This window comes from Zeus faber, assembly GCF_960531495.2.
Source record: "Zeus faber genome assembly, chromosome: 8".
Taxonomy (NCBI): Eukaryota; Metazoa; Chordata; class Actinopteri; order Zeiformes; family Zeidae; genus Zeus; species Zeus faber.
The window spans coordinates 6,901,479-6,914,183 of NC_137195.1; the positions used below are offsets into that span (position 1 = coordinate 6,901,479).

The window sequence follows — 12,705 nt, forward strand, 5'->3', positions numbered from 1 at the left end:
TTTTATTTATATATTTTTATAGAATTGAGAATATTTATTTTTGCTCCGTATAAGTACAATAGATATAATTTTGAGCAAAAGATCACTGTGGCTATGCGTTCATCAGAAGTTGTAGGAAATTAGAAGTCGACTAACAGGTAGACTGACACTGTGGAGACTCCACACAGAGATTTTCTTCTGTCCCCGCAGGGAGAAAACCAGCGTTTTCCTGTTTTGATGCCTCACATCCTCTTCCCAGAGGAAACCTGAAAGGAGCCTAAAATCTCACTGATTTTGTTTATAAAAAAGTTCAGGGAAGGAACCTTAAATTCACTTTTCTTGCATACATGTTTTTCCGTTGGCAAAAGGAACTGGAAGTTGTGTTTGTAAACATTCACTGCTTCATTTTACCATTGGGAAGGGTGTGTGTGTGTGTGTGTGTGTGTGTGTGTGTGTGTGTGTGTGTGTGTGTGTGTGTGTGTGTGTGTGTGTGTGTGTGTGTGTGTGTGTGTGTGTGTGTGTGTGTGTGTGTGTCATAAGACTGAAAACACAGTTGTACAAGCTGTGGTTAAACCCAGTCCATAATTACACTATCATTTTGGTTATCTACCAGTTCAGAGATGGGACTTTAAATATTACGTCCAGAAACCTTAGAGGAAAGGTAAATGTAGTTTTTGATGCACATACAGCAGAGGGTGCTTAAGTGCTTATGTTCCCTGCTGGCTTTGATGATAAGGTTTTCATGGTTATTCATTATGTGGGCAGAAGCATAAAGCAACAACTCCCCCAAACGTACCCCTCCATAAGCCTTAATATCCTCTTTATGGAAATATACTGTTCAAAGTCACAACAAAGATGCAGCTTTAGAATAAGTAAACTTAGCCATATTGAGACACTAAATTGACAATATTGATTGAGAATTGTCTCCTTTTTCCATTAACTTCCAATCTTTCAGCACCAGTCTCCATTAGCAGGACTGCAGTTAATCTCGGCCGTCATAGTTTCCACTTGATATGAACAGAATAATTTAAGGTTTTGTTTTTGCTCTCTTCAAGGAAAAGACAATCAAGTCATTGGTTCTTGATTCTGAGAAGTGTGAGATGAAAAAGTGAGATGTCAACATTTCATCCAGTCATTCCGAAATGTTCTGCTAGTTCAATGCACTGAGAAAGTAGGCCGCCTATCTTTGAGGCCACAGCTTTTTATTTTTTTTATTTTTTATTTTTTATTTTTTTATAGCAGAATGGGAAATTTCCAAATAACTCATAATCACATAACATTTATTCTCGTTACTGATCAGAAAACCACTCTGTCTTCTTTTGCTGTCTGTATACAAGACTGTCTATTTGTACCTTGTGTGATTATTTATTTTTGCCTTGGACACTATTTTTGTTGTAGGAACGCTGTAATTTGATAATGAACAACAAACAATAAATGGTAAATACATTCTCAAATATCCTCAACGCCACATCAGACAAGGCGGAAAGCGGCTTGTCTGATTTCCCCACTGACATCTGTATGTAGATTTTGTCAAGTTTAATTATATTCTGTGCTGAAATGTTTACCTACTCTCTGGGAGACCCGTGAGATGAAATGTGAAGGACAAAAAAATCATTACAGCTTCTGCGTTTGCTCGCCAGTCACTTCTGTTAACAGAACATGACTGTACAATGTAAGATTTGTATTAATTTGTATTAACATACATACAGTATGTTTATTCAAAACTATTTAAAGATTAACATCTATTTTTGATTACTTTTATTATTAGTCTTTTTATGCACCTTTTGCAACTGTGTGTTTTCTTGAGCAGCTGTTGGCATAGCACTTTCCTTCAGGATATTTATTGTATTTTGTTTTGTCTTTTATCTTATCGTTTATCTTATCTAAGTATAAAGCCTTGGAAATTATCCACCTCCTTGGGTGGGTTAACAAGGGTCTCTTTTCATGTAGAGTGGATCTTTTCAAACGGTGCACGAATGTGGCTTCACAGCAACCACCAAGCAGCGGATTTTGGGCTTCAGTTTGAATCAAACATAGCTGATTTTTTATTGTATTTTTTTTATTCGGCAACGAATGCAATGTGATCAAAGCCCTCTCATATACCCCTGGTGCAGTCGTGTTATTCGATCACGCCGAGGACGACAACAGATTGACAATGATGTGACAAGGTGTGTTCAGGTGTGTTCCCCTGACCCATGGCAAGATTTGGGGGTGAGAGTTGGCAGGAGCCTACCCTGCTATTATCTGGTGTTGGAGCCACTGGTGTGGAAATGGTGACAGTGTGGGCCGACGGGAGCTGCTGAAGCAGTAGGAAGTGTCACCGGATCCACACCCTGCGTAGGGTCCTGGCGACTTGTCAGCCGGTGAAAAGCTAGTTGTCACGGTGATGTATGGGTGTTGTAATCCGTGCAGTGAGAGCCCTGATGTTTACCCAACCCAGCGTTTCCTCCTACTCAAAGAGCTCCGACTAGTAGTCCCGAACCTGAGAAGAGATTAGCCGTGCGGAAAGAAAAGAAAAGAGTAAGAAGGAGGGGAGGTGTGTGTGTGTGTGTGTGTGTGTGTGTGTGTGTGTGTGTGTGTGTGTGTGTGTGTGTGTGTGTGTGTGTGTGTGTGTGTGTGTGTGTGTGTGTGTGTGTGTGTGTGTGTGTGTGTGTGTGTCCCCTCTATAGGTCTATTCTCCTCTGGCTGTTTGGATCTAGCTCCGAAAGGCAGACAGGTGAAACCGTACACGGCCCAGGGAAGCTCTCGCCGTGACACCCATGGATCTGCACCCTGGCCGGGGTCACGGCGGATCAGTGGCGACCGCCGTCTCTGTGGTTTCAGCACACTCCCGTCCTTTCTCACACTAAATCCAACAGTTATGCTCAACTGAAGTGTTGTGGCATTTCAGCCCCCATGAAGTATAATCCTGTTTTTGATTATTATTATTTTTTTTTTTTACAAAAATCATATTCAAGTTCAGCGAAATTTGAATTGCCAAAATAAACTTGTTGTGTGGATGCAGGTATGGGAGAATGAATCACCAAATCAAATGGTTTAAGGCAACCAACATAGATCAGATGCGACGTGGTGCAATACAAGGCTCAGTTTCGCCAACAAGTGTCTCTGGAATGCCGGAATCTCTGAAGTGTCTCTGTACTTCTCCGCTGATTTGGGTGTACTTAGCATCAGACTTACGATTTCCAATAATTCACACATTACTTTCACAGTTTATTCCCCACACACACATTCCCCCAATTTCCTCAGTATTGCCCTTGGTTCTCTGTTAACAACGTCTTTTAACCTAATCTTGGACGCTCCTCAAAATGTGGATCGGAGAGGCTCCCAGGCTCTCCCGCCGCAGAGCCTCGGCATTTTCATCCAGACAGAAGCTCGGGGACGGGGCCCCTCCTCGGTGATGTATTTGCGGAGCGCTAAGGTCAGAGCTTTGGGAATCGACTCGCACCGCAGCAACATGTGCATGATATCAAGCTTGATCTTCAGCGCTTAAGAATGAGCCAGATGTTTGCCGGTATGTGTGAAACTCAACCACCGGAGTTTGGCGCAAGGAATTAGACATACCAACGCAGTGTTTACTTAGCTTTGATTTCTTAAGATTAAAAAGACCAGCGGACACACTCGCTGCGCTGATATGACTTGGCTCGGGCCCTCCCAGCCGATTGGGGGAAATGACATTCCGAGACCGGAGCATTAAACAAACAGGATTTGTACTTTGAGGAAGATCAATATGAGAGTCCTCGCAATTGGTTTGTAAACATTCAATCAGGCATAAATAACAGCACAAAAGGAGCGCATGCGGGTGTTTATTTTACTGTACCACTTGGGTTTGAGTTGTCTGTGACCACCCACCGTAGAGCTGGTTTGAGTTTCCAGCTCTTGGGTTATCTTGTGGGGAGAACAGCTCTACAGGGATTAAGTTTTTAGTTTACGGGCTTGGCTTCATCAGGAGTGTTTTTCTAGTCTTTACCTTCCTGGCTCGGCCTGCACTTTCATTCTTAGGAGGACCTCTCCTTGTGATTCTTGTGTTTTTTGAGGTGGTGGAAAATTGCTGTGGAATGTGGTTGTGTATCATGTGCAGGTTTTAGGGTAAGAAAATACCTCTAGTCCACAGGTACTTGTACTTTTTGGCTGTGGGTGGCGAGTTTGTCTACTCTGCTAGCCAGGGTGGGAAGTAACCAACCATCACTTTAGGTGTGATCAATCACACCTAAATAGCCAAGTGTTGGGTAAAAATGATTTTCTTAACCGTTTCCAATTGCCACCCACCAAACTTCCCATTCGCTTTTACATCCCCCATGCTGTTTAGTCTGTGGTGAGCGGCTATTTGGACAGCAGTATAAAAACACCATGTTGCACCTATGTTTGTATGTTTGGCCTCAGGGAGATAGTTCCTCTGATTACATACTTGTGCTTGTGTTAAGAGTCAGGGTGAGGACACTAATCCGGGACCAGGATGTATGCCGTTAAAATCCAAGGTGCATTGTAGGTGATGAGTTTTCTGTGTTGACATATTACTGGAGCGTCACCTGACCTGAGATAACCACGTCTCGATTTAATGGATTTGCAGAAGAAAATGACCCAGTGTGATAAGCAAATGAAGCATTACTGGTATGTGTGCCTGTCTGTGTGTTCATTTGTGTTGGTTCTGCAGGTCTCCCTCACCGCATTTGTGACTTTGGTATGTCTCGGAACATAAATCCCGCCATACCTCCTCAACTAAAGATCCATTGTTCTTGTTACTGTTGTGAGATATGTCTGTCGGTGGGTAAAATTCAAACAAAGTCATCACTCAGCAGAGGCTGTTGAAAAGGCACTGTACTCACAGAGAGGATCCACCGGCAACCGCAGGCCCCCTGTTATCTCTAGTATCCAGCGTCCCGTTCCCGTTGAGTTTTTCTTTCCTCAAGAGACGAGACGGAAGGAGAAGTCAAACATGGGTCTTTCTTGCCCAACAAATTGTTTTGTTTTTCACTGGAAGCCCCCGTGCAAGATATTTTGGAAACTTGCATTACTTACCGCACCATGACCGGGGCTCTGTCTCAGCAATTGTTCTGTCGATGGGGACTGAAAAGCAGTTATCATCGTGAGAGTGTGTGCGCGCTCTTTTTTTTTTCCATGGCTGGAAAGAGTACTTAAACGCACGAAAGTAGTTTGGGATGGAGGAGCCCAAAAGACATATTCATTTTCCTACACATGATGTCTCTCAGAGGACTGGAAACAGAGTGGAAATGACAAGGGTATCTATAATACAGACATCCAGGCAACAGCACTAAATACCTCATGCATAATTCAATAAAACCCCAATCCCTAGGTAAAATTTTCTCGAGGAAATACGAGCTACATCTCGCTGTCAGTCGCTCCCCAATTTTCACACACCTGGATCCAAGCAATGTTCATATTTATTGCTGCCGTTTAGTTCTAAGTGAGACGGATGCCCTGATGAGGGAGTTGTTTAGACCGTGAGCCCAGCAATAAATATTAAAAGTGCATGGATCAACGCGCGTGAAACCTTTACTCTGGCCTTTATTGCAACAACTGTGAAATCTGGCAAGGTAGGGCGGTAGTGTTTTAAACAGATTTTAGGTTCTTTACTTTCTCCCTTACTTTTGTTCCAATTTATTAGACGGACTCCTGGAACTTAGAGAAACAATCAGGGGGTTCCATTAGACCCTGGCAGTGTTATGGTTGGGGTTCTACTCAGGCTCTCGGGCCGGCCAGTAATTGGACCCACTCGGCCCTTCTCCCATCTCGGTCTAGCCCCCAGCTAGTGCCTGTCTTCAGTGAGACACTAAGGGAGGCAGGGCAGCAGGACTACAATACCCACTCAGGGACGGCTGTCAGAAGGCACGAAATTCTATACGCTCTCTTGAACCAAAGCACGAGGTGTTTTCAGATCTATTGTCACTCTGGGACTTGATGCATAGGTCATTTGGGGAGATTTTACTGAGCGATTCCTTCACCCTTTTTTTGGGAAAAGTAAGTCAATATGAAAAGTTATATACGGTTCGTTTTAGGTAGTTATATGTTCTCTCAAATACTCCCATGAGAGAGAAAAATGTCTCACGGTCGTGCTAGTTATGATACTGCCCTCAAGTGGCTATTGCTTTAACTATGATTGGTACCGCCACTGCATCCCAACCGTGTGTCAGTGGGGGGAAAAATGCGGTGACAATAAACCTTTTGGATAATAAAAAAAAAAACGGGGCGATAAAATCGTTCTGGGCCATTTTGGTTATGGTAGCCGGTGTAATTCTAACAACCCACTCCATCAAGCTTTTCCACAAGCTGTTTTTCAATTAGGACCCGGAGCCGTTGGCACGTCATGAAGGGAGCGGCGGTGGGAGGCCTCGGCGGCAGCTGTCCCCGGGGTTCTGGATCTCAGGAGGATGACAGAGGCGTGCAAATTGTCACTGCTAAAAGTCCTAATTGCCCGAATACTTTGAGCTTCAAAGCAGGCCTGCCGTGTGTGGCGGTACGCGGCGGTGCACTCTTCTATAGATGGAAAGGTTGATTGCATCTGGGGCATGTAAGAGTTATTAGTTTGAGGACAGCTTATTGTGTGGTCTGCTGACGCTTTCATCTCCGCTCCCCTCTCCCTTTTCAAAGACCTGTTGCGTCTCAGCTTGTCAAAATCGTTCCTTTAAACAGTAAGCAAAAATAGAAGCTAATGATTGAAGTGCCATTCTGTAAACTTGGTGGTTGCAGTTTGAAATAACAAGGGTTTTGTGCGGCGGTTGCATGTGTTTGCGTGCACGTGGGGCTGATTGAGAGCATATTCGTTTTAGGAACTTTCCAAGCAATCATATGATTATTTATGTATTATATTGTTTACGTTTTAATGCAGTTCTATTATATCGTATTCTAAAAACCAATAGTCTCTTGGAATGGAATTCATCCTCTTGGAGCGGTAAGTGGAAAATCCGTGAACGTACTGCAACAATGGTACAAGTACCACCCAGTACTGTCTACACCTAGGACCTCCATCCAAAGATATTTTTCCCCTGATACCAGCTCACACATTGTTTGCTGACAGATACAATATTCCGGCATGAAATCCATCAAGCTATATAAAGGCCGTATAGGCCACCAAGGGATGAATGTGTCACTAATCGATGCAGCAGAACTTGTCCTGTCAGTGGAAAAAGCGTTTGATTCAGAAGTGAAATGTGCCACTTTTCCTTATTAAAGCACACATTACCGGTGACAGTCCCTCCCCTAATGTGAATAAATGATGATACTTTTGGCAGCCAAAACCTTTAAGTTTAAGATATATGATTACGATAGTTAATCATCCAGAAGTGGAAAGTGAGGTTCACTCACGTCCAATCAGTATAAAATTCAAAGTTAAATCTCCTTCTCAAAACCTCCCTCTTTTTTAATACCCTCCTGTTGACTGCCCTTAAACTTTGGCACACAACGAAATGTCTGTCCTTGGCACGTAGGAAGAGTGATTTCTCATTGTAGACAGGTGAGGGGTGCCTACTTGCTCAAATAACAATCAATCATGCTAATTTAGTGTGTTTTTCAACCTAACGGCTCAATTACACGTTGCTTTTTCATAGCCTTTGTCTCATGTCTGTCCAATGCCCCACTGCAATTGTGTTTTGCCTCATCGCCGTGCCATGGCGAGGAACCTTCAGCCCTAAGCGCTTGCTAACTGTTTTCCCCGTCCTCGATCTCCCCTGCGAGAGACACTGGGACAGAGACGGTGGAAAACCATCTGACTCATCCCCGGAGGACATGTTAAAGGCTTGTGACGATGATGGAGATCTGGAGACATGGAAATCCCTCCTGGATCAGATTCCCATTCTTCTCTCTCTCTCTCTCTCGCTCTCTCTCTCTCTCTCTGTGTCTGTGTGTGTGTGTGGGTGTGTGTGTGTGTGTGTGTGTGTGTGTGTGTGTGTGTGTGTGTGTGTGTGTGTGTGTGTGTGTGTGTGTGTGTGTGTGTGTGTGTGTGTGTGTGTGTGTGTGTGTGTGTGTGTGTGTGTGTGTTGATTACGCAATTATTTTTCTGAAGGGTTAAGAGAATCTCTGGTTTACCTGGTTATCTTATGTCATTTTCTCATCCGATTCAGTTTCCCTGATGGAAGACTATGGAAGAAAATGATTATGGAAAAATAATCAAGATGTGTTTAGCGTGTGTGGTTGCACGCACATACGAGCGCTCGCGGTGCAGTGTCTCACGTATGCGTGTGAAGTCCATGCCCCGTGCGCATGTGTTCATGCGCCATAGCGTGTGTTCCCACACTTGCAGCCTCTTCCCATTTGCGTGCCCGAAGCAGCGGCTGCCAGCACTGTTCTCATTAGCAGGCTGCTTTATGCGTCCTGGACGGTTCCCTCAGTGGAAAGAGGGACAGTAAGCTGATCAGAGCACCGACCCGGCCAGCGGTGGCGACCTGCTGCGGCGCGGCTCGAGTCTGGGAGAGGGGAAGCGCTCGCATGTGACCGGGGCCATCCTCACTGGAGGGAGCAGCGAATATCCTTGAAGTGCAGCGAGATGGATTTCAGCCTGAAAGCGGTTAGATATGCAAATGCGTGAAGCCCACTTTGTTTGTCATCTGGAAACGTGATCCTTTCTTGTTTTGGGTTTACTTTTTTTTTGGGGGGGGGGGGTTGGCATTTCTCCTGCACAGTGAGTTGAGCGGGAGTTGTGACTACCTAAAGCTGTGCCACGAGTCAATAAAGAGCCTGAGTCAAGTATTTGTGTACCAGCGTGCCGACAACTACTTGATTTAATTTTGTAATGCCTTTTTATGCGGCGTGATTCATACTTCAAAGAGCGCATATCTCTGGTGGAAATAATTCAGCACCAAAGCTTAGACGGACTTAAAACTTTGATCCTCTCTGGTGATCTTCAGTCGCTTTTTCTTATTTGTGCGCGCATGTGCTCTAAGTGTATTTCTGTTCTGTGCGTAACAAAAAAGCCCTCTAATAGAGCCATTAGCTGTGGTTTTGTTGGATGTAGTCGTCTTCTATTCTCCCCAGACGCTCGCTGCTCTTGTGCCTTCCCCAGCGCTCCTCGTCAGTGCACATGGGTGGCGACTGGCTGATGGTCCTCCCCGTCGCATGCATGCGTCTCAGATCTGCGCCTGATGCCTCCGAGTGCGCGTGCGCGCAGTCTCCGTGTGAGGGGCTGATCGCTTTTAGATAACCGTCGATGGAATGCTTTCATCTCGTTTCTCGGGGTGCAAACACTGGAAAAGAAGCTAAATTGCTTTGATTTGTGACTTGGCCCCAATTTTATTATGATCATTCCTTTAATGGGGTGGATGTGTAAACAGTTTTGAATGTTGCAGTTTGTTATCAGCTCTCTGCTGTTGACTGCTTACAGATGCATTGGCTCATCTCCTTGAGTCCGAAAGAAGGAAAATCCTGGTTACACCATAAAGAAAACAGGAAAGCTTTTTTTTTTTTTTTTTTTGTCTTCTCTATTTCATTTGACGTCTGTCGGAGTCTTTCGAGTTGTAAATCTAAGAAGCGCATGAAGGAACGGCTCGGGACGCCTCAGAAGCCCCGTTCAAGGCTATCATATTTTAATTTCATCACATCTTTTTTTTTTTTTTTTTTCCTTTTCTTTTTTCGTCCCTCCTGTGTAGCTTTAATCAACGAGAAGCCGCTCCCGCCGATCAGGCCTGCCGTGCGTCTGCATCAAAATCTCGACCCCGCCGGTCGATGTGGAAAGTCTGTGTCATCCGACTCCCTCCCCTGCTGGTTCTGATTAGGGCGGAGTGCTCCGGGAGTTCTGGATCCCGGCCCCCCCCCCCCCCCGCGCTCGCATTAACCACGGTCAGGCCCCGGCTCCGCGCTCGTCACTCTCACACCTCGTCACGTTGGGATGCGGAGAGCTCGCTGATAGCCGAGCGAGCTGGCTGACAAAAGTTTGGTCAGAAAAACCACCAGAGAGCGACTGTCAGAGCGGCGGACTTTCCTTTGCGGAGATAATGCAATCTGATTGCTGTTAAGAGTTGTTCAAGTGTTGACGCATGAGTGTGTTTGATAGTGGACTGCAAAGGGAGAGCTGAAGGCTCGCTTCCCCCCCCCCCCCCCCCATTGCGCTGACAAAAATATCCCGAACATAACCTAAATATCCCTATCCGATGTCTATCTCAAACATGACGCTTTTCATTTGCGTGTACCTTTTAAGATATAGGGCTATGCATTTTTTTTTTCTCGCTCTTTCTTCTTTGTGCGTTTTGAAACATCAAACGCTGTGGCGAAACCGTCGCTGAAATCCGCGATGCCTTTTTTTTTTTTTTTTTTATGAGAGAAAAATCAGTCGGGGCACAAAGCATAAATCCACTCCGGCGTTTAAAACAAAGCCAGTTCCACTTCGACTTGGACGACAGCGTCTGCGAGAGATGGAAAGCAGGTCACTCACAGGCCTCCGCGAGATGCTAAATCAAAGTGGGGAGTCTCTGTGGCCTCAGGAACAGAGGCAGGGGAGTGAAAACCATTAGACGTACCCCGCGCAGCCAGTGGGTTAAAAAAAACAAAAAAAAACAAAGAGGAAAAAAAAAATTAAAAAGAGAGAGCGAGTATCTCAGGCGCGGAGGCATCCACCAAAGCAAAACAACCACAACAGTAAGTTTGCCTTTTCAGACCAGAAGGGCCCACCAAATGGGGAAAGTGGGGAAAGTATTTTCGTCTTGCATGTGGTTTTGTGCAGATCTGCCCAATATCATGCACCATAAACTGCCAGGAATGCTGCCGCCGGTTGGTTTCACAGGACTCACATAGGTGGAGTTATGTCGGGCCGTAAAGTTTTAACAAGTGAAAATGCCGCTCAGCGTCCCGTGGACATTGTTACCTTTCTGACCGATCGAGTGCCTCTTGGATGGGCAACCAAAAAAAATGGCAAAAAATCTTTTGAAAAGTCCAAAGTTAAAGACCGTATTTATCGGGGTTCTTTTCAGTGAAACTTCTAATTCACACGGAGAGTTTCTCGCCCATCCGTGTTGGAGACGCTTGGCCGGCCGCGTAACGTGACAATATCTTTGCGAGGCTGAGCGGCCTTTTTTTTTTTTTTTTTTTTTCACTTTTGGAAATCTAACCGCCCGACATAACACCATGTACCCCTCCAGTCGATTCAGTAACGGCGAAATTGGAAAGAAGGAACTGCGTGGCATCCTCACCACACGCTGGAAATTGCTTCCGCATGGTGATTGAACCAACCATAGAACAACATTGAAATCACGATAATCCTCACCCAGGAATTTGTGATTCTTACAATGAAAATATAATTTTTCGAAGATTAGATTGCCTCGCATGCAAGGTTTATTTGGTTTTGGAATGGCCTCTTCTTCACGGAAGGTTACGACAAAACATCTTTCACAAAATCAGCCCCCGTGTCTGAAGAAGCTGGCTCAGCTAAGACGCAGCCGTGTGTGTGTGTGTGTGTGTGTGTGTGTGTGTGTGTGTGTGTGTGTGTGTGTGTGTGTGTGTGTGTGTGTGTGTGTGTGTGTGTGTGTGTGTGTGTGTGTGTGTGTGTGTGTGTGTGTGTGTGTGTGCGTGCGTGCGTGCGTGCGTGCGTGCGTGCCACGGTTCGTTCAAGTATTGAATGGGATGTATGACCAGGCTTCATCTCCACGCCGTCCCTCTGCGACCTCAGAGGAACCTGATTTGGTGACAGGGAATAGCCCGGTTGAATCCGTCTCCTTCTCTCCCCCAGGACCCTGGCTCCCGTGGTGGGTCGGTGGAGAGGCTGGCTGGGCTGGCGGCCACACTGATCCGGGACAGGAACCCAGTGCTGGCAGGACAGGTGTTGCAAGCCTGAAAGGAACCGGCGCCAACGGGAACAGCAGCTCCAGCCCCGGCCCGCGCTCGGCGAACCCCTCCCTGCAGAGCTGACCCGGGCATCTGCCGCAGGACGCCCTGAAGCCTCGTGTGGAGGTTTGGGTGGAAGGGGTGAGCGTCACCGATGGAACTCGAGTCGCGTCCGCTGCCGCGGCTCGTCGAGTTCGGTTTCCCCCGGTAAACCTCTGTACCAAAACTCTCGTTTTTGCCGAAGGCCAGTTTGTCCGGGTCCCGATCCCAAATTCCAACCGCTTTTCCGACAAGGGAAATGGCATCACATGTTGTGGTACAGTGTGTCTGATGTCACCCAAACTTTGTCCCCTAAATATAAACATCTACAAACAAGCAAACCTGCACTGACCGTGCAACCCAAAGCCAACCAGAATTGTCACTATTCAGAAAGTCTGACTTGGTGAAATAAGGTTTCGTTCTCGGCTAAGACACTTTCACTGGCGAGACGGACATGGAAGTGAGGAACTGAACTCAACATTTATCTTCAGGGGAATTTGTGATGTTTATGTCATTAAAATACGAACGTCAGGTCTGTTGTGTTAGTCCCCGTCACCCGATGACGCTGCAGCACGGGCCCAACATTAGTATGCGACGCGCCGGGAGGCGTAGATCTGCCTTGATAACCTTGGCGTGACGAAGAAAGTGGAATAAAAATGTCTTGCATAATACGGGCCTCGTGATGTTCTTTTAAGTTTTGGTGATTTCTTTAATTCAAGTTTAATTCAAGTTCAAGCAATTTAGATCTGCCTTTATCATGTGCGGCATTGCCTGCCACTTTCCAGTCATCAGGAAATGGAATGGATCGCCTGTTCTTATCTGTTCCTGTGTCCTTGTAGGAAGCAAAATTAATCACATTTTAATTATATGAATCAAATTTTCCTTTAGGGCAGCGTAATGTGTAATTTGTGAATATTTTTTACG

At 45.6% G+C, this 12,705-nt stretch overlaps 1 protein-coding gene across 2 annotated transcripts in view; it reads left to right on the top strand.

Moving 5' to 3' along the window:
• The window catches only part of crppa (CDP-L-ribitol pyrophosphorylase A), a 36,796-nt gene extending 24,913 nt beyond the window's left edge, over positions 1–11,883 (top strand). For both annotated transcript variants that reach the window (XM_080004917.1, XM_080004918.1), the window contains one exon: positions 11,648–11,883. In XM_080004917.1, the coding sequence (XP_079861043.1) occupies positions 11,648–11,752 (105 nt within the window). In that variant the 3' untranslated portion in view covers positions 11,753–11,883. The remainder of the gene's footprint in view (positions 1–11,647) is intronic.
• Positions 11,884–12,705: the final 822 nt, after the last annotated feature.